The 21,779-nt window shown below is 30.9% G+C and overlaps 6 protein-coding genes across 6 annotated transcripts; 2 read left to right on the top strand and 4 right to left on the bottom strand.

Annotated features, from left to right (window-relative positions):
* Positions 1-1,629: 1,629 nt before the first annotated feature.
* On the bottom strand, positions 1,630-2,186 carry LOC130014920 (pathogenesis-related protein 1B-like). Its single transcript, XM_056103981.1, has one exon. It carries the CDS (start codon positions 2,184-2,186, stop codon positions 1,689-1,691), a length of 498 nt encoding a protein of 165 aa, XP_055959956.1. The 3' UTR covers positions 1,630-1,688.
* A 3,541-nt stretch (positions 2,187-5,727) lies between these two features.
* On the bottom strand, positions 5,728-6,253 carry LOC126661221 (pathogenesis-related protein 1B-like). Its single transcript, XM_050355038.2, has one exon. It carries the CDS (start codon positions 6,223-6,225, stop codon positions 5,728-5,730), a length of 498 nt encoding a protein of 165 aa, XP_050210995.2. The 5' UTR covers positions 6,226-6,253.
* A 1,501-nt stretch (positions 6,254-7,754) lies between these two features.
* Positions 7,755-11,450, bottom strand: LOC126661224 (V-type proton ATPase subunit F-like). The gene is made up of 5 exons (XM_050355041.2): positions 11,297-11,450; positions 10,867-10,947; positions 10,517-10,598; positions 9,591-9,673; positions 7,755-8,190 (listed from the first exon to the last, which is right to left on the bottom strand). The coding sequence occupies exons 2-5, from the start codon at positions 10,927-10,929 to the stop codon at positions 8,026-8,028; spliced, it is 393 nt and encodes a 130-aa protein (XP_050210998.1). The 5' UTR covers positions 10,930-10,947; positions 11,297-11,450; the 3' UTR covers positions 7,755-8,025.
* A 1,673-nt stretch (positions 11,451-13,123) lies between these two features.
* On the top strand, positions 13,124-13,777 carry LOC126661223 (pathogenesis-related protein 1B-like). The gene has a single exon (XM_050355040.1). It carries the CDS (start codon positions 13,153-13,155, stop codon positions 13,645-13,647), a length of 495 nt encoding a protein of 164 aa, XP_050210997.1. The 5' UTR covers positions 13,124-13,152; the 3' UTR covers positions 13,648-13,777.
* A 1,178-nt stretch (positions 13,778-14,955) lies between these two features.
* Positions 14,956-17,666, top strand: LOC126660566 (F-box/FBD/LRR-repeat protein At1g78750-like). The gene is made up of 3 exons (XM_050354132.1): positions 14,956-15,999; positions 16,311-16,499; positions 17,176-17,666. Exons 1-3 carry the CDS (start codon positions 14,956-14,958, stop codon positions 17,515-17,517), a joined length of 1,575 nt encoding a protein of 524 aa, XP_050210089.1. The 3' UTR covers positions 17,518-17,666.
* Positions 17,667-18,030: 364 nt separating this feature from the next.
* Positions 18,031-20,938, bottom strand: LOC126659591 (NAD-dependent protein deacetylase HST1). Its single transcript, XM_050352888.1, has 6 exons — positions 20,752-20,938; positions 19,840-19,914; positions 19,638-19,739; positions 18,860-18,930; positions 18,714-18,776; positions 18,031-18,469 (listed from the first exon to the last, which is right to left on the bottom strand). Exons 2-6 carry the CDS (start codon positions 19,895-19,897, stop codon positions 18,173-18,175), a joined length of 591 nt encoding a protein of 196 aa, XP_050208845.1. The 5' UTR covers positions 19,898-19,914; positions 20,752-20,938; the 3' UTR covers positions 18,031-18,172.
* Positions 20,939-21,779: the final 841 nt, after the last annotated feature.

Below are 21,779 nucleotides of genomic sequence, written 5' to 3'. Positions count from 1 at the left end.
TTCATTTTTTAACTTATTTGTATTTTTTCAAATAGAAAAAAGATGATATAACCATTTTATTTAATTATTTTTAATATTTTCATCCTTTAATTAATTAAATTGTCAAAAAATAAAATTTTGGGGTACAATTGAAAACGAAAAATTAAAAAAGGGTATAAATGAACTTTTTCCTAGGTCAGGGTATAAACGAAAAATTGTTTTAAGGTGGAGTTTTTTTAAGTAATTAGGCCTTTTTAAAAATAGTAAAATTAGAAATTTTTAAGAGATTAAATTTAGAAGTTTTTTTTTATATATAATTGGAGGAGGGGGAGCGCTTGTGGGAGGAATTGAACCCACGACCTTGACAGTTTGTTATCCAGCGCTTATCGTTGGTATTAAATTTAGAAGTTGAATCCAAATTAAATATCAATATAGCATATAACATTTTAATCATTTGATCAACACATAAAAAAACGATATCATTCTTAAGAAAATAATGTAGTTCAATTTTTTTTTCTTTGTTTTTTAAATTGAGAACTGAAATAAACTAATTTTTTAAAAAAGAATTATAATAAATAAACCTAATCGATTATTTTTGGTTTTAACTCGATTAAATTACTGGTCAGTTTAGATTGATGCACACCCTTAGTTAAAGAAAATGCTATTTAACTCATCATTTTATACCATCTTCAGTTTATAGTAGTATCGGTAATATTTTCTTTCAAGGCATGTGAATTAATGCAAATAAATTAGAGCATTTATGTGAGTAATAAACAGAAGGAAGTTAATTACACGTTAAACTGCAAATGTTAATGCACAAGAACAAAAACATACTTACATAAATTAAAATTTAAAACAGTCAGAAGCTAGCCAACATTTACATTTTAAACGAATTGTGCAATTACTTCTCTTCGTGGAAAACTCATTTTTTTAAGTTTCAATTGTATTTATATTTTCAGATTTTTTAGTTATTCCACTTGAAAACATTCATAGTTTAGAAAACAGCATTTTAGCAACAAATTTTTCCGTCGCTAAGAAGCTTAAATTCGTCGGTAAATCAGTTTTCCGTCGATAAAAGGCTGAAATCCGTCGGTAAATCGGGATTTTTCCGTTGGTAATTTGCTGTTTTCTATATTTTATTACTTTTTAAATATTGTGAGCTTCTTTATATTATGTGTCAAATATAAAATAAAAAACATAATTGAAAATTTTTCAAAGTGAAAAAATTTCCAATTTGAAAGCTTAAGTTTTGTGCAGAAATGAAATACTACTCTTTCTGCAGATAAATTCTATTAGTTGAAACATTATAATTGGACTTTAGAGTTACATAATTGTAATAGAAATACAATATACTGAATGGTACCTACATTTCATTACATATATTAATTGGTACCAAAAGATTATTTACTATAACTTTTAGTAAGTGATCTTTAATTTTCATTTCAGGAAAAGTTTATTTTAATATTGTCGACTAAAGTAAATGACATAAAAAATCGCCTTTAAAAAATATGCTTCAAGCGATTGCCAAATCAAATTAGTTTAGTCGAAAATTATTAAGATAAATTCTTCTGAAATAAAATCAAAGACAACGGTATCATATAATGTAAATCGACTTTTAAGTACCAATTTAAACATACTAAGAGTTTTTGTACCACTCAAGTATTTAACCTTAAATAAAGGCTGATTAAATAAAAACTATATACTTAAACTTAGTAAGGTTTTTGGCCAGCAACATTGCCTGGTGGATCATAATTGCAAGTAACTAAAGTTCCTCCAGTAGTACATTTTACCTTAGCACATCCGAAACTAGTCGTATTTCGCCAAACGACTTGAATGTATGCGTTACAAAGATGCCCCGAAGTACAATTATTTGAATTATAATCATAGTAACTTTTTTGATCGAGCCACTCATCCACTGCGTCTGTAGCCGTAAGATCTCCGGTGTCCGACACTATGTTTTCTCCGTATGGCCCACTGGAATGCACAGCGTTGCAATCACCGATGCGTTGATTAGAGTAGTTCAATGCGTGCATTGCTAAGGTGTTGTTCCAAGTTAAGTTTCCGACATTAACTGCTTTACGAGCTTCGTTATGGGCAATGAGATAGTCTTGTGGAAGGTTTTGTGCATAAATGCAATAAGCAAGGAATGATGAGGCTAAAATGATTATGAGATAAAATTGAGGGAGTGAAAACTTGAAATGTGTCATTTCTTTTTCTTTTCCTCTTTTCAAAAATTTTGTTGATGGATGAGAATATGTTGAGATGTTAATTTGATGGGTATTTATAGGCAAGGAATTTGTAAATTTCTTGAAGAAATAAGATATACTTGTTAATTACTTGAGAAACTAGACTACTTAATCAAGAGAGATAATACGGAAAAATCACTATCATAAAAGAACAAAATTTGTATTAAGCCTAAGATGCATAAACAAGCCGAGTCTAAACTATACCAAGGTCAAACTCGAGTATGTTATACAAACTCAAACTTAAACTCGAATGAGTTTAAATTCTCAAACTCTAATTTGAGCTCTAATGACAACATCCGAACTATTCAAACTCGAGGTTGAACTTGAGTTTAATAAAAAAAAATGTTAAGGATTAATCATATTCAACGCATGTAATATTTTAAATATCAATATAGCATATAACATTTTAATCATTTTAACACATAAAAAACGATATTATTCTTAAGAAAATAATGTAGTTGAATAATTTTTTTCTGTTTCCTTTTTTGTATTTGAGAACCGAAAGGAACTAAATTTTTTTAAAAGAATTACAATAAGTAAAAGTATTCGATTATTTATGGTTTTAACTCGATTAGGTTACTGATCAGTTTAGATTGATGCACACCGTTAGTTAAAAAAAATGTTATTTAACCCGTCATTTTATAACATTTTCAATGTCCTCCTCAGTTTATAGAAGGGTTATATTTTCTTTAAAGGCATGGGAATTAATGCAAATATATTAGAGAATGCATTTATGTGAGTAATAAACAGAAGGAAGTTAATTACACCTTAAGTTGCGTTAAGTTAATGCATAATTAGAACAGTCAGGAGTCAACATTTACATTTTAAACGAATTGTGCAATTACTTCTCTTCGTGGAAAGCTCTTTTTTTTTTGACAAATAACCAAAAAAAGGCCAAATTTTTTATGAAAATTTTATAAAAATTTAAATCTTTTAAATTTATCCAATTTGTCTTAAAACGCATGATTTTATTTCAATAATATCTAACTATATAATTTTACTCATGTGGCGCCTACGTGGCGCACACATCAGCGCCATAAAAGTAAAATTGTGTAGTTGAATATAATTGAAACGAAATCATGCATTTCAAAACAAATTAGATAAAATTAAAAGGTTTAAACTTTTCTAAAATATTCATGAAAAGTTTGGACTTTTTTAGTCATTTGATCTTTTCTTTTCAGTTTCAATTGTATTTATATTTAGCTAATACTCTAAAAAATTACGCACCTTTCAATTTTTTTTCAATAACACCCTCAACTTGTAAAAACCTCAATAGCATTCTATTTCATACTTTTACGTTTCAATAGCATCCTAAATTAAAAAAAATAGATGATTTTATTATTATAAGAATTAAAGTTTGTAAAACAACTAAATGAAATGATCATTTTATACTTTTTTCTAGTTGAACAAATACAAACAAATCCCTTAATTTAAAATACATCCAAACAAGCCCTGTTTTCTACTAATTTAAATAAAAAATAAAATAAATATTAAGATTTATCTCCCCTACATCTTCTCCGGCATCTTTCCTCAACCCGCCACTTCGGACCCGCTTCTCGTTCTCCACATGGGAAGACGAGATGTTCTCGTCCTCCCATGGAGGACGAGTTCTTGAGGAAGAAGAACAACTCTTCCTCAAGAACAGTTGTTCTTGAGGAAGAACAATTTGTTCTTTCTCAAGAACCGTGGCGGCAATGGTTCCGAAAGAGTCGGTAATGGATCTGAGGGAAGTGGCTATTGGTCCGAATTTAATTATTTTTATTAAATAAATTTTTATTTATTATTAATTTTAAATATGTGGAGAAGAGAGTTTTTTGTAGTATTTGTAATATTAAATATTATTTAGAATATATGATAAATATAAAAAAATTGTTTTGAATTTTATCCAAATGAAAAGAGTTCAATTTAATGTTTTAAGGCGTTATTGAAACATAAAAATATAAAATAGAGTGCTATTGAGATATTTATAAGGTGAGAGTGTTATTGAAAAAAAATGAATGGTGGATAGTTTTTTTAGGGCATTAACCTTTATATTTTCATATTTGAGCTGTTCCATTTGAAAACATATTTATATGTCATCCATGGTCTTATTTATTACTTTTTAAGCATTGTGAGTTTCTTTAGATTATGTGTCAAATATAAAAAATATAATTAAAAACTTTTTAAAGTGAAATAATTAATTTTTAATTTAATTTTTTTATAAATCGCATAAAATAATCGATTCTATCACATAATTAAGTTTATTGTTGTTTTTTTTTTATTTTGAGTCTATTTATTCGTCATGAGATTATCTTTTTTATGGATTACTTTCTCTCTAAATGTGAAATTTTTGAAAGAAATCGTCTACCTAAAAAATTAACTTACAAACTTAAATATTTTTAACTTGATTATTGTCCTTAAATTTCAGATCTAGTTATTTTGGCTTTATATATATCATATGTTTTATAAATGTATTTGGATGATTTTTTATGGTTAGTTTAATCCTATCCGATGACTGTATTTTTACAGCTCTCATCATCTTTTATAAAATAGTTTAGTCAATATGTTGAGAAACCGTTCATGTAATTTTTATTATAACAAATGAAAGTTTTAGTCTTTGATGGAAAAAAAACTCAAAGGTTTGTGCAGCTATCTGTTGCATTTGGAGGGCCGGAAATGAAATTGTGTTCAATCAGAGAAGACTCAGTTGAGATCAAGTTCTTTTCATGATTAGAGTGATTCTGTTTTTTCTGTTCTGTGTGTGTTATATTCCTGCTGTTTATAAATTATTTAATTCTTTATTTCCTTGAATTTTTATTTATCAAACAAAATCGTAGATAACAATATTTATAATTCACCATTTTAACCTATTTCTTATAACCTTTCTGACGTAGCGGTATTTTATTCGTCCAATTCTCCTTCTAAATTGTATATCTCAAAAATAACTTTTAAAATTTTCACTCATTTATTGCCACGTCAGGTATAAAAAGTGAATTAAAATGATGGATTATATAGCACTCGTGTGTATATATAAATACTACTGTTTCTGCAGATAAATTATTGAAACATTATAATTGGACGTGAGAGTTACATTGTAATAGAAATACAATATATACTGAATGGTACCTACATTTCATTACATATATTAATTGGTACCAAAAGTTTATTTACTATAATTTTTAGTAAGTGATCTTTAATTTTCATTTAAGGAAAAGTTATTTTAATATTGTCGACCAAAGTAAATATGAAAGCATATTCTTCAAATATCCTCATTAGCTTTCATTCTAAACAACATAGCGGCTATGATAACATATTTAAAAAAAAAGCTTCAACCGATTGCCAAATCAAATTAGTTTGGTCGAAAATTATTAAGATAAATTCTTCTGAAATAAAATCAAAGACAACGGTATCATATAATGTAAATCGACTTCTAAGTACCAATTTAAACATACTAAGAGTTTATGTACCACTCAAGTATCTAACCTTAAATAAAGGCTGATTAAATAAAACTATATACTTAAACTTAGTAAGGTTTTTGGCCAGCAATATTGCCTGGTGGATCATAATTGCAAGTAACTAAAGTTCCTCCAGTAGTACATTTTACCTTAGCACATCCAAAATTAGTCGTATTTCGCCAAACAACTTGAACATATTCGTTACAAATATGGCCCGAAGTACAATTATTTGAATTATAATCATAGTAACCTTTTTGATCGAGCCACTTATTCACTGCGTCGGCAGCCGTAAGATCCCCTACGTCTGATACAATGTTTTCTCCATAAGGCCCGCCGGAATGCAAAGCATTGCAATCACCGACGCGTTGATTAGAGTAATTCAACGCGTGCATTGCTAAGGTATTGTTCCAAGTTAAGTTTCCGACATTAACTGCTTTACGAGCTTCGTTATGGGCAATGAGATAGTCTTGTGGAAGGTTTTGGGCATAAATGCAATAAGCAATGAATGATGAGGCTAAAATGATTATGAGATAAAATTGAGGGAGCGAAAACTTGAAATGTATCATTTCTATTTTTATTTTTATTTTGTTTCTAAAATTTTGTTGATGCATGAGAATATGTTGAGATGTTAATTTGATGGGTATTTATAGGCAATGAATTTATAAATTACTTGAAGAAATAATCAATAACTATCAATTACTTGCGAAACTAGACTACTTAATCAAGAGAGACAATACGGAAAAATCACTTTCATAAAAAGCTGAACTTTGAATTAGGCGTAAAAAGTATAAACAAGCCGAGTCTGACTTATATCAAGCTCGAACTCGAATATGTAATACAAATTCGAGCTTGAACTTGAATGAGTTTAAATTCTCAAACTCTAACTTGAGCTCGAATGACAACATTTGAACTATTCAAGCTCAAGCTTGAGCTCGAGTTGAATAAAAAAATTATTAAAAATTTATCATTTAATGCATGTAATTTTTTTTCTATAAAATATGAAATTCAATCAACTAAGATGAATACATCTAAATTTGCGCTCGTTTAGACTCGCGAGTTTGACGGGCCTCTTCAATTAATATTCAAACTCAGATCGAGATGACTTGGGCAGTACGAAACATGTATTTTTGATGGTTTTTTTTTTTCTGTTTTTGCTTTTCGCGATTTTCTTTTCTGTTATTTAAGTTCTCTACCCAACAAAATGAACTTAAATAAAGAAAAGTTCAGCATGTACCTAAGTTCATTATACGAAAAAAAAATTAAATTTTCTTCTGTTTGTACGTAACTTTGGGTTGAAATCAAGGAAGCGCGTATTTTGTAATGACTACAAGTACAAGAGTTGAGTTTTTGGATTAATTTCACTAACTTAAGTTCATTACGTGCAAATTTAATCTTTATTTTGTTGAATAAAGGACACGATCTTCTTAAATCACCACCACTATATCAGTTATCCGATCCAAAATTATCCTTCAAGTTACACATCAGGAATCATATATAATCGTGGGTGTAAATGAGTTGGACTACTCGCAAATTACTTGAAATCAACTCAAAACTGACCAAATCTAGTTTAAATTCGAGTTATTCGAATTTCATCTTAAACAGAGTTTGAATATCAATTAAAGAGGATCATCAGGCTCAACGACCTATATAATCCTCTTACACGGAAAATAATAATTTCCATTTTTAATATATTAGCTTTTATACTTTTAAAGTTAAGGTATATATCATCATACTTATTCTATTTAAAAAATGCATTAAATATCATAAATTTTCAATAATTACTTTACTATTTATTTAATTCTAGTCGAATTCGAATAGCTCGGACGACATCCGAGCTCGAGCTCAAGTTTCTTACCAAGCTGAGCATAATTCAGGCTCGGTTCGCTTGATTACACCCTTAATCATCAATAACATTTTATATAAAAGAAAAGTTAATGTAGCTCACTCTGTCTAGTATCTTCTATTCGTGAGTATTAACTCTATACTATTTTTATAGTAAAACTATCGATAATCGATTTATTATATTTTAATAATTCAACATTTAATTTTCAAAACCGGAGGCCACCTGATCAATTCCGACAAAATTCCACCTATATAGCAATCTGTCAGCCAAATGACAGAGTGGTAATTCATCGGCCAAGTGACATAGATATCCAATCAAAAATTACAGTCATCAAAAATATTTTCTGTGAAATGTTACCGCTCACTCTCTGTTTCGTAACTTTTATTCGAAATATTAACAGCACTATACTGCCAACTTTCAACAACACCGAACAAATAAAAGAAGAGATGCAACTCCCGAAAAGCATAAATAATATGATTATTTTCTTACAATACAAAGTTGGGGGTTCGACACGCCATCATACTCAACGCCTATCAGAGGCCACTGACTCGGAAGAGAACAGATGCTTCACTCGTGAGAGAACGGAATCCTGTGTAGGATCATAAGGATGGTCTTTCGAAGGGATTTCCAGAATTGCTGGTATCGGTTGGTTATAGCTATCTACCACAAACCTTATCATATTTGCAACCTGGCAATTACAAGGCAAATGATCACAAAATAGCTCCTAATACGAAAATAAGACAAAAGGAAAAGATAATACATGCACGATTTAGTTTCTTCAACCCTCAACAATCATTGTTCGTAACTGAGAAAAGACACGGGTTTACATTGATGTTTTTTTATCAAATTGATATATTACTAAAATAAACTATTGCATCCTCAAGCAGTCCATCGCAAGAAATTTATGCTATAAACTTGATAAATACTATAAACATAGTAAATAAGATATGATTTTTAAGTAGACTGCAGATGTTTTCATTATGAATAAAGGTCTGGGTTAAGCAAACAACCACTCATAGATTGCACCTACACGAAAGATTTCCCAACTAAGCTATTCAAGGAGGGGCTGGAGGAAAAAAGAGTTGGAAATTTTACTGAATTTGATCATTATTGAGATATGAGGCTAGGACTGTGCCAAAGCTGAAAAACAAACCAACAAATTTCAGTTCACTTTTGGAGCACACCGATCCAAACCAAACCGAGTTTTGTTCAGTTTGGTCTGAAAATTTTATAGTTCTTACAAAATCAATTCAGTTCGGTTTTGAAAAAATCAAAGTTTCGGTTAAATCCGAATTGGACCAAATGCACACCCCTATACGAGGCTGCTGGTGAACAATGGCCCAAACACAATAAGGACAACTATGGCAGAGAAAAGTGTACTAAATTGCACCGGTAAAATAAGTAAATAAACTGCAATGACTAATTCACAATTTAACAAAATCTTCTTGACTTGATATATGTCTCAGAACAAGACTCGTGCATTATAAGTTATAACCAGAGATTAAAGGCTTTCAAGGACATCTATACCGATTCATTCATGACTCATAAATCACAATCATCTACTGTGCTGAATGTGAAAGATAAAGAACAAATTGTATACATTCTAGTATTTCAATCATATAACGGAGACAGATGTAGAGGACCTTTGCCTGATCAACTTGACCCAACATACAGGATAACCTAACATGTTAGGTGGAGCACATTGAAATTCAATATCAAGTTTGGTGGAAGGAAGTAGTAGTTGAACTTGAAAGTGGTCATCTCTAATAACTAAAAAAACAACAAAGAAAATCTGGAATCATATATCGTTTCTAATACTGTACCGTCTTTTCCAACAAAAAGTCTCAGCCCTGTAGATATTTTATGCATCATAACAAAACAAACAAGCACAATGACTACTACTAATTGTATATATCATTTAATTGGTAACAAAAACATATGAACAACAGTCTTTTGGTGAGAAAGTTCTGAAAACTCTTTTCTACACTTTGGCTACTAGAAAGTTAAGGTAATAATAGTTTTTGAAAACAGCAAAGAAAAATGGAAAGCTGTCGATTTAAAAGGATATTTAGTGCGAAAATAACTTACATATTGACTAATCAACACTATGGCGATATCCTCCCTTGTAGTGAACTCCTTAAATGCATCTTCAATTTGTTTGACAGTTGTTTCTACAAGACAGCCAAGATATTTCAGGGGCAAAAAAAAAAAATAGAATTTATGAATCACGTTTAAAAGAAATAAATAAAAACAATCTTTCAAGTAATATTATTTATCCACCCTTTTCTTAGCAATAACATTATCACCGCCATATCAAATGATGTCTGCTCAGTGATAACGCTACTAATCCTTGAATTGTTAATTATGCAGTTGCCTTGCACAAGTGCGAATATAGAATCAGGAATACTCTACTGATGGCTTGCCAAGAATTAATCTGCTAGGCCGGTCATAATGCTATGAAAAAATATTTTCTTAAGAACTGTAACCTAGAAACTAAAATCGTAATACTACAAAGCAATATGTAATTTTTGATTTTGGAATTAGCTTTAGATGTAGGGGAAAAACTTCAAAGCATGAATTGACTACAAAATATAGGATAGATCATCATTGTATGTTCTTACAGCAATTAACCGTGTGCACATTTCCCTCAAAATTTTAAATTCATAAAAAGAGAGAAAAAATGATAGTCCAGGTGTCATTTTCATACAAAATATGAAAAAGATACAGTATTCATCACTAGAATATTTCTAATTTGTTAAATTTAGTACTTCTATAGAAGTAAATCGGAAGCCTGAGATGGTTTTGTGTTTGCAAGAAATACATCCCTTATAAACATCCATCAACACCAGTGATTTTCAAGAAGAATGATAAACTTATTGAAAAAGTATTTTGAACAGATATTCCAGGGTACAAGAGACGTGATAGAACATAGTGGACTTGAAATGTTTTCTATGAAATGTGTTCACATAGTATTGCTTTAGAAGTGAGCAAGTACTCAAAATTAAGTAGCATACTTGAGTCCACAAGGAGGTAATTTGTTTTTCGCCGCAAATCCACATTGCCAACTCCAGCAAGCAAAAAGCCAACTATTGTGTCCTGTACCAAACGAAAAGATCAGGCTAAACTATCTCCTCAAGCTAAATTACATAAAGAGCAAAATCAAGAATTTTAACAAGTGACTAAGAAGTGAGGCATAAAATTTTCAATCTCTAGAGACAAGCTGAAATGCTTCCCCAGCTCAGCAATTGTCCGTCTCAATCACTGATATACGGATATCACGTTACCACTAATAACTAACACATGAGCAGCAAACATTTGATGTCTGCCAAAGAAATTGAAATAATACATACATATATGTTCTCACCTCATCAGCAATCATGGCAATGAGCGCAGAATTGTTAGTCCGGACTTGAGCTCTGTTCGCCATTTTAAATGCTCGATACAACTGAAAATAAAAAAAAGCTCCAAATACTAAGTAATCATCTCACATACATATATATTCAGAACTTCAACAATAAATTAAACATTCCATTTCTAATGATGCATACATTAAACAAAATAAGGGCATAATTTATGTATTGAGAAAATAAATCTAACTAAAATCTGAAAATTAACCTAATCCGCATAAACAAAGAAAAATCAATCACTCAGTTTCAGATCTAAATCTGATATGAATCCTAAACAACAACATGTTCATAGCATTATACCAAATGAAAATTACATGCTAAAATTTTCACAGCATTATGATTGTATTTCTCCGAAAAGAATTTGAATCGGTTGAACAATCGAATTACCTTTAACTATCGAATAAGAGATCGAAGTGATCACTGCTGACGGGGGCGACGATTAATCCGACGCTTGGAGAGACGGTGGACGGCGGACGTAATCAGCGGATTGGTGGTTTAAGTAAAAATAATTTTATAGATTTTTAAAAAATTTATTAATTAAATGTATAGATATAATACAGATATACATTTAGGGAAAAGAGGCAAATAATACCCCTGTGGAATGTAGCAGGGAACAATTTAGCGCTTCATAAACTTTTGATCTCAAATAAACTCTTAATGTGTTACAATTAGCTCACTTCTACCCTTAAGTACAGCATTGTTAGCAGTTTATAGATTAAAAAAAAAAAATTATTATTATACATTTTATACATTACACTCATTTTTCTTTCATTCACTCTATTTTTTATTTTAATCCGTCAATATATCCCTTATCTCGCCCATCGGTTTTACTCACTCGCTAACACCCATTCGCCGCCACTCACTCACAAGCGTTGTTCCCCACCGCAGCAGAATGCAGCACCCCTCCCCTTAACGTCGTACTATCATAGCAACATTGCGAGCCACCTTACAATGAGATAAGGTGTTGCGGTCCTGATGAAAATGACATATCTAATTTGTCGTGTTCGCCTCATTTTATGGTTACCACATTATCTACAAAACCATCAGATTTTCGAACAGTAATATAATTGTAAAAACTCAAAAGATATTGAATCAAATTGACAACTTTAAAAGTCATGATGAAATATAATTTAGTGTAAAAGTGATGATTTTATACGTAACTAACTCAAAATTATCAATATAACTTTAATTAAAAATTAGAGTTATAATATATAAAAAAATTAAATAAGTCTATTATACTGTAATAAAACAACTACTTAAGTTTATAGAAGATGAAAAGTTCCAATTACTTCAAACTTGGAAAAGTTAACCACAAATGCTTCAAAAGAAAGACAAATACAGTCAATTTTTTTGTGTAATTTATACATTATCATACTCCTTTTAATTGTTTATTGCGGCAAATAGCCAAGGAAGATGAACATGAAATTTTCACTATCCAATGCTACATTTATCAATTCAAGTCCTAGTTGCTAGTGGAAGCAAAGTTAACATATCCAATGGGGCCGTATTAGTCACTTTAGATTGCTTAAAATGGTACCAATTAGGAAGTAATTTAAATAATATCACATGCCTCATTCATCTATATGAATGAGCTACTTTATATTACTTAGCTCCCACTATGACACTACCACACTCATTTGGTTTCTAGGGATGAATATAAATAGGGATGTGCAAAAAAAAAATTGAGTTAAGCCGAATAATTGAGCCGATGTATCCACCGTAAACCTTTCCTCGTTTGAACCTCGCCCTTAACTTTAAAGCTATGGTGCTACTAAATGGAATGATCTTATCAGGTGGTTTGATTTGATAATATATATAAAAAATTAATTTTTTCGATCTTAAATGTTAAATCATCAGTTATGTTTTAGTACATATTTAATCAAAAAAACGGAAGTAAGCTAAAAAAACAATTGAGCCGGCAGATTTGGTTCAATTTGGTCTATAAAATTTAACATATACTTATAAATTTAGTTTGATTCAATTAAAGATCAATTTTATTTGATTCAATTTGAACCGAATGCACATCTCTAAATATATGAAAATTAATTCGAGTAATTCCCTACTATTATGTAGCTCACATGGCAATTGGGCCTCGAAATCAGAAATTAATAGTAAGGATAATCAAATTGCCATTTAAATAACAAGCACTTGACACTTTTTTTCTAGTATAAAATACCCATCAAATCAAGATAATTCCACATCATTTCCCACACAATCAAATTCACAATTCAAGAAACCAAAATATGAGTTTAATCAAGATTTCACTAATTGTTCTTATTTCTCTAATCATGGGTTTAGCCATGGTGAACCCATCCCATGCCCAAAACGCACCACAAGACTACCTTAACGCACACAACGCAGCTCGTGCACAAGTTGGTGTATCCAATATAGTATGGGACAATACAGTGGCAGCCTATGCTCAAAACTATGCAAATTCAAGAATTTCTGATTGCAATCTCGTGCACTCCAACGGACCTTACGGCGAAAACCTAGCCAAGGGTAGTAGTAGTTCGATGACAGGCACCGCCGCGGTGAATTTGTGGGTGGCGGAGAAGCCGTATTATGATTATGGTTCGAATACTTGTACCGGAGGTAAACAATGCTTGCATTATACTCAAGTGGTTTGGCAGAACTCGGTTCGTGTGGGGTGCGCTAGGGTTCAGTGTACTAATGGATGGTGGTTCGTTACGTGCAACTATGATCCACCGGGCAACTATATTGGTCAAAAACCTTACTAGCGGCTAGATTCTAAACGCTAAGTGTGTCGAGTACCGAGTATAATTATGAATCAGTGAAGTATAAATAAAGAAAACTGGCAAAATAATTTTATATATTCATAACTTTTATCATTTTGACAGATATATTTTTTTTTTTAAAATAACTTATTGAACTAAAAAAATTAGATATGATTATCTCAACTAGTCAAATTGAAAGATTCTAAATTTATTTTAAAAATATATCTGTCAAAAGAGTCAAAGTTATGATATAAAAATTTATTTCGCCGTATAAATATCTACAGAGAAATTGTCTTTTATTTTATGTGATATGTTGTTGTCTTAATAAAAGTTTTTATACTTTAAGAAAAAATGTAATTTGTTTCTATGTTGTGTGTCATTAGTTTTTTCAATTTAATATAAGTTAGTTATTTGATTACCTGAAATTTTTGTTTTCTAAACGTAATACATAATCTTGTAAAATCAAATTTTCATTACATCTACTATTAACCTTTTAATATAGTTTTAATTAGCTTAATCTTTTTTTTTGACAATAATTAGCTTAATCTTTTTTTTTTGACAATAATTAGCTTAATCTTATTATATGATATAGGGTTAATTACTATTACCCTCATGAGTTCAGATCCGAAATATTATTTTCGCCATTAATTCAAAAAATAATTACTTCGCCTTCACTTTTATGGTTCAGTATAAAAGGGGTTTTAGTAAAAAAAATCAAATATGAAGAGGCAAATAGTATTTTTTTTTTTTTAAATTATGGGATAAACAGTATTTCAGACAAAACCTCGTGGGAGTAAATAGTAATTAACCTTATAATATATAGATCAAATCCGCTACCAACTCTCGACAGTATACAATAATAAATTATAATAGAAAGAGCAGGGGCGAAATTAGTAATTCTACCATACGATGGCTAATTTATATAAAATAAAATTTGAGGGAACTAAAGGTATAAAAAGTAAAATTTAATAACTTAAAAAAAATCAGAATTTGAACGGATAATTTTATTAAAATAAAATATTAGGGGGCCGAAGAGTTTTAATGGTCATGTAATTATACTACCTAGTAACTACATACGGATAACCAAAACTATATTTACTTATCACTTAGATAATGATCTGATTGTACTCATTTTGTCAGAATTTACCGAAATTCGAATTTGAGTATTTATATAAATCTATCTATTTTATAGATAGGGTACGTATTGTTACATTACTAGGATTTATGTAGTTCAATTTGTGTAATATTCAAAATAATTATTTATCTATATAAATTCTTTATATATCTTTTAATTAGAATTTATAATGAGTTATGGAGCCACTACAAAAACGAACATCAACATCAAAAGATGAGCAAATACATATCAATGATCTTCCAGATCATCTTGTTCATAACATCCTCAAATTTCTCACTACAGAAGACGTATCTCGACTCAGCGTCGTCTCTCGAAGATGTCGGAATTTGTGTATTTCAGTTCCGTCGATTGTAATAGACTTGGCGGACATGAAACGAACTTTGGGTAAACGCGCGGAATATTTCAACTTCATGGATAGGTTTATGATGAATCGAAACGGTCTCAAATTAGCAAGTTTCAAGCTCGATTGGGAGTTTAGTAAAACGGATCATAGATTGTATTTATACAATGAGGATTATCGAGTTGATTCGTGGCTAAATCAAGTTTCGAAATCCAATGTCGAAACCCTAGACCTTCAGATTCGCTTTCGAGAGTTAAATTATTACAAGACTTTTGTTTTGCCCTACGGTTTTACGAATTGTGAATCGTTGAACCGACTCAAGATTACGTTGCATAACGGGATTTTAGTATTACCTATAAGTAATAGTTTTGATTTTCTTCAGCATTTAATTATAGAGAATGCTATTATTCAAGAAAATATAATCAAAGAGGTATTATTAGGCTGCAAGACTTTATTTAGGTTTTCGATTTCGCATATTAAAGGTATCGAATTTCTCGATATCGAGAGCTCGACGCTTGTGATTCTCGAGATCTTTAGCGCCATTGAAGATTTGAATCCAAGTCCTATCTCCAAGATTAATATTTCAGCTTGTAGATTAAAAATGTTATACCTATATTGGATTTCCTTGGGACGCAAGAAATTAGTAATTTTTGCTCCTGAAGTTGTGTTTCTGAAATTGGAAGGTGATCTTCAGTATTATGACTCTCTGCGAGATATTAGGTTTGAAAAACTACATGCCACTTCAGTTTTTTCTCAAACCAATCCTTCTATGTTGATCGACAATGGCGGTGGCGATTCCGGGCAACCGAGATGTAATGATGAGATTTTTCAGAGTCTTCGTGAGGCTAGATTGATGAGTGTGAATATGGGTTTTATTAAGGTAATCGATTTTAACCGGTGGCGGAACCAGAAAATTTTTTTAAGATCTTAGATCAAACTATACATTGTTAGTTTATTTTTGTTGTACTCATCGGTCCGCCACTAATAATCAAACTATACATTGTTAGTCCATTTTATTTTTGTTGTACTCGTCGGTCTCGGATATGTGATGGGACTACTGCCCTATCTCGCCCCACTCTAATTCCGCCACTGATTTGAACCGAACCAAAACATAGTTAATTATTTTCAAATTAAGATTGATATTAATTAATTAGTCTTTTTTTTTGTGTTCTCTTGAAATTAATTTTGCAGGTACTTTCTGCGGAAATATTTTTGGCAATTTCATTTGAGAATTTGGAGACTTTACATCTGCATGTGAGTCCTGATTCAGACGGATATGATGTACCGATGGTTGTCTACTTTCTCACGGAATCATGCCCTAATTTACAGTCTCTTGTCTTGCAATCATACTTTGAATCTGCAGTTCCTGTTAATGCTAATGTAAGTGGGTTATCTATTTATTTATACTTTTTTTGAGTTTTAAAGTAGTCTTGTTTTATTTGAAGAGTTCGAGTTCGAATTTGAGTAGAAAGAATAATTGATATTTGAGTTCGACTCGACTTAATAAGATTATTTGTATGAAGAACAAAAAAAATAAAGGTTAAACCTGTTTGGGTCCTTAAACTATACGGTTTTTGATAATTTGATCTCTATCTTTAATTTTGCCTTGTTTAGTCCCGAAACTTCTATTTTTTTGTCAATTGGATCGTTAAATTTTTATTTTTTCAGCAATTGGATCCTTAAACTCTAACTTTTTTCAGCAATTGGATTCTTCTTCAGTCCCTTAAAAGACCCAATTGCCCGTTGTCGACTACTTTTTATTGTTTCCCCTATTCCTTCCGGTATCATCGCGTCCCTTTCTTAAGTCACCGATTATTTTTGTATAGCTAGATCCGCACGGTTATATTTTCTCTTTCTTGTTTGTCTTTTTTTTATTTTTTTATTATCTCCTCTGTTTATTTTCTGATTCCGTCACTAAACCGTTATAGAATTTCCTTATTAGATTAAAAACTAAAGAATCTTTAAAATGCATGTTCTCTACTTTTATCAATTGTCTTTGTAATATCAAACTAATCATAACATACTAATCTTTAATTTGATACAAAATTATGTGCAGCAGAGCAATTCAACAATTGAAGAGTCTACTAATTATATAGATACAATTGCAACAAATAATCTAAATCTCCCAATCGAAAATCTAAAGTCCGTCGAGATTGAGCTTCGGGTAGGGAACAGCCACAGTGGTTTAAAATTAGTGAAGCAATTGCTGAAGCAAGCTAAAACCCTAGAGAAGATCACAGTCTATTATTTTCCAGTAGTGTACCGTAAGGTCCAAGAAATCATCAGTTCGGTACAGCAATTCGAAAGGGCTTCTCCGACGGTTTCTGTTTATGTTCTTCCCAGAAGTTATAAGTTATACAGTAAAGATAAACGTCTATTCTTCTCTCCGCTTGTTTGACGATTATATATTATTCTTTTTTATTCAATCTTCTGTATAGTTGTACCGTTATATATATAGTTGCAGGGGTGTAATTAAGTGGAGGGAACTCGCGAGCTAATTCAGTTTGAATCGAAAATATCTAGATTTTATTGGAGTCGAAGTCAAGATATCTGAGTTAATTTTGGAGTTCAGTTCAAAACTTGCTTGAAAATTTTGATGGTTTAACCAAATTTAAGATATTTTACTAATTTTTAGCTTATAGTGTATCAAATTAATCAGAAACTAGTCATGAAGATTGTAAAATTTCACAATGAAGTGAAGAACTTATATAACATACAAAATCAAACTCAAAACTGTTAATGCCATCTCAGAATTTGAGTTTCAAAAACATTAGGATCATTTCTGAACTTTGAAAATCGTCAAGGTCTAAGCTAGAACACGGCTAAAACATCAAGTTCGTATTTGAACTTTTCTCCAAAACGAAAAATCAAAGTTATTCCCAGTAATTCCAAATAAGCAAAAACCAGAAACTTATTGTTGCAAGTGTAAAAGGATTGGTAGTATTAAATATCACTATAGTTTTCCAGTACATACTCCAAAATGCAATTAATAGAAAAAACAATTACAACTTAAATAAAACTCGGTGATTTTAGGATAATTTAATTATGTTTCATCACATCTCGACAATTTTTGGCCGTTTCTTTGATTCATTTTTCTTACCGTCTGTGCTTGAACGGCATTTGCCGAACTTAGAGTTTTTGTGTTCCAATGAAGAGGCTTTATCGTCGTCGTCATCGCTATTATTATCGCTATCTGCTTCATCATCGTCGTCGTCGTCACTGGAGCTTCCTGACTCTGTTTCACTAATGTCAGAATCCAAAGTAACCGTTGCCTGACCATTACTAAGTGCAGATTCAGCAGCGGCTATAGCTTCTGGAGTATGAAGATCAGCAACACCCAGCATTAAGTCCTGCATTGATCAGCAATCAAATTGTGAACTATGAATAAAGACATTGCCAATTTTGCACGAAAACAATGAATCGATAAACTACAAAAGGATATTTTTGTAAGAACAAATTATAAATAAAGATTCAGAGTTTCAAAAGAATTTTCGAAAGTGAAAAAGAAACACCGACACATAGTAATTTTCCGTGCAACATAGCTCATGAATGCAGCAACAAATGGACTGAAAGAGGGTGAGAAGCGTAAATCACCATTTCAATGACATCAGATTCGTTTCCAGTCAGTACTTCAATATCAAAATTTTGAGACTTGTCCTATAAAGAAAAACGTCACGAGTGAGAAAGTCTAAGTAGCGTTATGAAGCTAATGAAAAGACCCTTAATTATAAGGACGTTACCTTTGCATCTTGCTGCAACTGCTTATTAGCTTCAGATATGACTCCTATGAAATCTCTCACTTTTCCCAGAACTGGGGGAGCGGAAAAAATGTTAAAACAAATTCTTATAGCAACATCGACTGCATTTTAAATAGTGTTGCATAGCATTGGGACTTGACACAAAAACAATCCAAGCCAGCAACTGCTGTAGCATGAGCATAAATCAGTGTTTATGCTAATATAAGTCAATTACATCACCAATCGCAACCTCACACCACCCTTTACATGTTGAAGCTATAATTGTATCAATGTCCTTACAACTTATACAGTAAATGTAAATCTAAGAACCCTAGATGATGACCATGCAAAGATTTCAAACTATTACCATCAACCTATTTGCTGAAACTAGTAGAGATCCTTATAAACACAAGGGTACACAAAAACATAACGAAATAAAGAAATGTAAAAAAAAATCTTCAAATACGTAAATTTGAACCAACGGCTTCTACTGAGATCACATTTTATTGCACTTATTTGCTCAACTCTTTAAAGGAGCTAGATTTAATATAACTGAAGATTCGCTTCAAACCAAAACTCGGTATGGATTCTTTCCTTTTCGTTTCTGCTTTCTTATTTCTTAACAGTGACTTTCAAGTTATCTATATTATGAAGCAGGAAAAATAACAACGCATATAAAGTATGCTTGTCCAACTTCCACAAGTTTGCAAGAAAATGGAAATCAACAATGAGTCATTAAACCTAACAAATAAAAAAACCTTATGGATACCATAAAAATTACCTTGACTTTGTGCAATTGGGGTAGTTAGTGGCTTTCCATCAAGAGGAGGTTTCTTCGGAAGAGAGGCAGAGTCCTTTTTATTACAGAAAAGAAGTGTAGATTCTACGTAGATAGAATAAAAAAAACAATTACGACATCTTACATACTGTCACATACACATAAATCTTATAGCTAACAGCAAGGGCCAAAGAGTTAAAGATACCAAGAGAGGAGCCATTCTTGTGCTCTAAATGTAATAGCTCTCTGCTTGAACTACCCATCACTTTCTTCCACTAAGCTGACAACATCAGGATCAAAAATTATGATCAGATCACCAAAACAATTAGAGCCCAATCAAAAAACAATATCCTCGAGCAAAACGGTGGAATTCAATCCAATCAGCAAAATATTGAAATATTTAAGCAAAAAGTTCGAGAATTTAACATCTTCAAAAGTCTAACTTTTCAAATTTGACAATGTCATTAACAATTGAATCCAAATTGATAAAGAACTAAGCCGGATAAAGATCTCATTAAATCATCCATAAATTTCACCACATAAACAAACTACAAATGTTACTCCAAGTAAAAACTAAAATAAACCAGCAACATCATATTAGAAGAAATCGAAGAACAAACACAATATGGCCATTGCAAGAATTTATAGATTCTCAACAGTGCCAATCCTAATAAACAAAAACCGTCTTACTAAGAGGGAGGGCGTTAAGCGGCTGGCTTCGAGGGAGGATAAGACGGCGAGTCTAGGGTTTCTAGCAAACAACGAATTTGTTTCGGGGATAGTTAAAACTTAAAATAGCTATCAGGGTCATTCGGTGAAGAATTCAAGAACCTAATACCTCAAATTCAAACTCTAAAATTCAACCTTTTCAAAAACAATTAAATTCACATAAACATGTTAACAAACTAAGAAAAACATCAATTAAATTCTTGAACTCTACGTAACCAATCTTCACTATAAAGTATAACTTGAACTGTATCAGCTCCTAATGATGCCCTAACTCAATTCAACGTTTAAAACTGACATAATTGTTATAAAATAAGTATTAATTGTTACTGTATTTAAATACTGAATTATGCATGTAATAGACTCAAGAAGAAAGGAGAAAGAAAAAAACCTTTCAGGAGCTGCGGCAGAGGCGGCGGCGGGAGGTTTGACAAAAAACTAGCAGCGGCAGCAGCGGGCGGAAAAGCGGCGGCGGCGGCTTTTCCGTGAATGGCACCTTAGGTATATAGAGAGAGAGTGAAAACTGGTAATCGACGGTAGAAATCGACGGCATTAACCGGTTAATTTGGAGGGTAGGAGAAAGGTTGGGTTTAGGCCGGGTTTAGGCCGGGTTTAGTTTGGATTTGAGACTCGTACCCAAGGTCCAAGCTCAATCCACTAGTATTTTAATGTTTTGACCATCTATTAATTTCGACACTTATTTTTAAATAATTTAATAGTTTAATAATTTAGTCTTTTATTTTTAATTTTATTAACAACTTAAAACCTCACTTTTAAATGATTTAGTACCTCACTTTTCATTTTTGTTAATAATTTGGTATCTCAAATTAACAGAAGGGTATAATAATTTACGAAATTAAAAATGAAAGACCATTAAATAATATTTTCAAATAAGAGTTATCAAATTATTAATTATAATATATACGAGGGGGTAACAATAACATAGTAATTTTTTCTTCAATTTATCATATAATTTAGAATTTAATGCTACATGTAATGTTTAATCCAATTTATCCAATTAAACTAAAAATTATTTAAAATAATAAGTTAAGATTATTAATTAAAATTTTATATAATATATTAATTGATATTATTTGAATTATTTTTAATGAAATAACTTTAAAATTTAATTTATAAAGTTCAAATTCAATAATTACTAGTAAAAATTTGAGTCGAGTCAATTAGCAAGATATTTAAAATTGATTAAAAATGCTTTAGAAATTAACAATAATGTTGATTCAAGTATCAATCCAACCTATTCGAGTCAACTACCGTATCGATATCAATTATCAAAATATTTGGTCAATTAATTTAATTCACCAATTTGTTGATAAAAGAATATAGTAATTTTGATCAATTGATTATTTTAAAAAAAATAGAATTGTGATACTTGAAAAATGATTTAAAGAAATAACTGAA

The sequence above is a fragment of the Mercurialis annua genome, linkage group LG8, assembly GCF_937616625.2.
Source record: "Mercurialis annua linkage group LG8, ddMerAnnu1.2, whole genome shotgun sequence".
Lineage (NCBI taxonomy): Eukaryota > Viridiplantae > Streptophyta > Magnoliopsida > Malpighiales > Euphorbiaceae > Mercurialis > Mercurialis annua.
This window is presented reverse-complemented; position numbering and strand designations above follow the sequence as displayed.

Bases quoted from the DNA above. Each gene is read 5' to 3' on its own strand.
- LOC126661223 (XM_050355040.1), top strand. From the start codon at position 13,153: ATGAGTTTAATCAAGATTTCACTAATTGTTCTTATTTCTCTAATCATG.
- LOC126661224 (XM_050355041.2), bottom strand. From the start codon at position 10,929: ATGGCGAACAGAGCTCAAGTCCGGACTAACAATTCTGCGCTCATTGCC. The intron at 10,599-10,866 runs GTGAGAACATAT...CGTTTGGTACAG, and splicing joins TTGCCATGATTGCTGATGAG to GACACAATAGTTGGCTTTTT. The intron at 9,674-10,516 runs GTATGCTACTTA...GCTGTCTTGTAG, and splicing joins TTACCTCCTTGTGGACTCAA to AAACAACTGTCAAACAAATT.
- LOC126661221 (XM_050355038.2), bottom strand. From the start codon at position 6,225: ATGATACATTTCAAGTTTTCGCTCCCTCAATTTTATCTCATAATCATT.
- LOC130014920 (XM_056103981.1), bottom strand. From the start codon at position 2,186: ATGACACATTTCAAGTTTTCACTCCCTCAATTTTATCTCATAATCATT.
- LOC126660566 (XM_050354132.1), top strand. From the start codon at position 14,956: ATGGAGCCACTACAAAAACGAACATCAACATCAAAAGATGAGCAAATA. The intron at 16,000-16,310 runs GTAATCGATTTT...TTAATTTTGCAG, and splicing joins TGAATATGGGTTTTATTAAG to GTACTTTCTGCGGAAATATT. The intron at 16,500-17,175 runs GTAAGTGGGTTA...AATTATGTGCAG, and splicing joins CAGTTCCTGTTAATGCTAAT to CAGAGCAATTCAACAATTGA.
- LOC126659591 (XM_050352888.1), bottom strand. From the start codon at position 19,897: ATGGGTAGTTCAAGCAGAGAGCTATTACATTTAGAGCACAAGAATGGC. The intron at 19,740-19,839 runs GTATCTTTAACT...CTATCTACGTAG, and splicing joins CAAGAATGGCTCCTCTCTTG to AATCTACACTTCTTTTCTGT. The intron at 18,777-18,859 runs GTAACGTCCTTA...TTTTCTTTATAG, and splicing joins AGTTGCAGCAAGATGCAAAG to GACAAGTCTCAAAATTTTGA.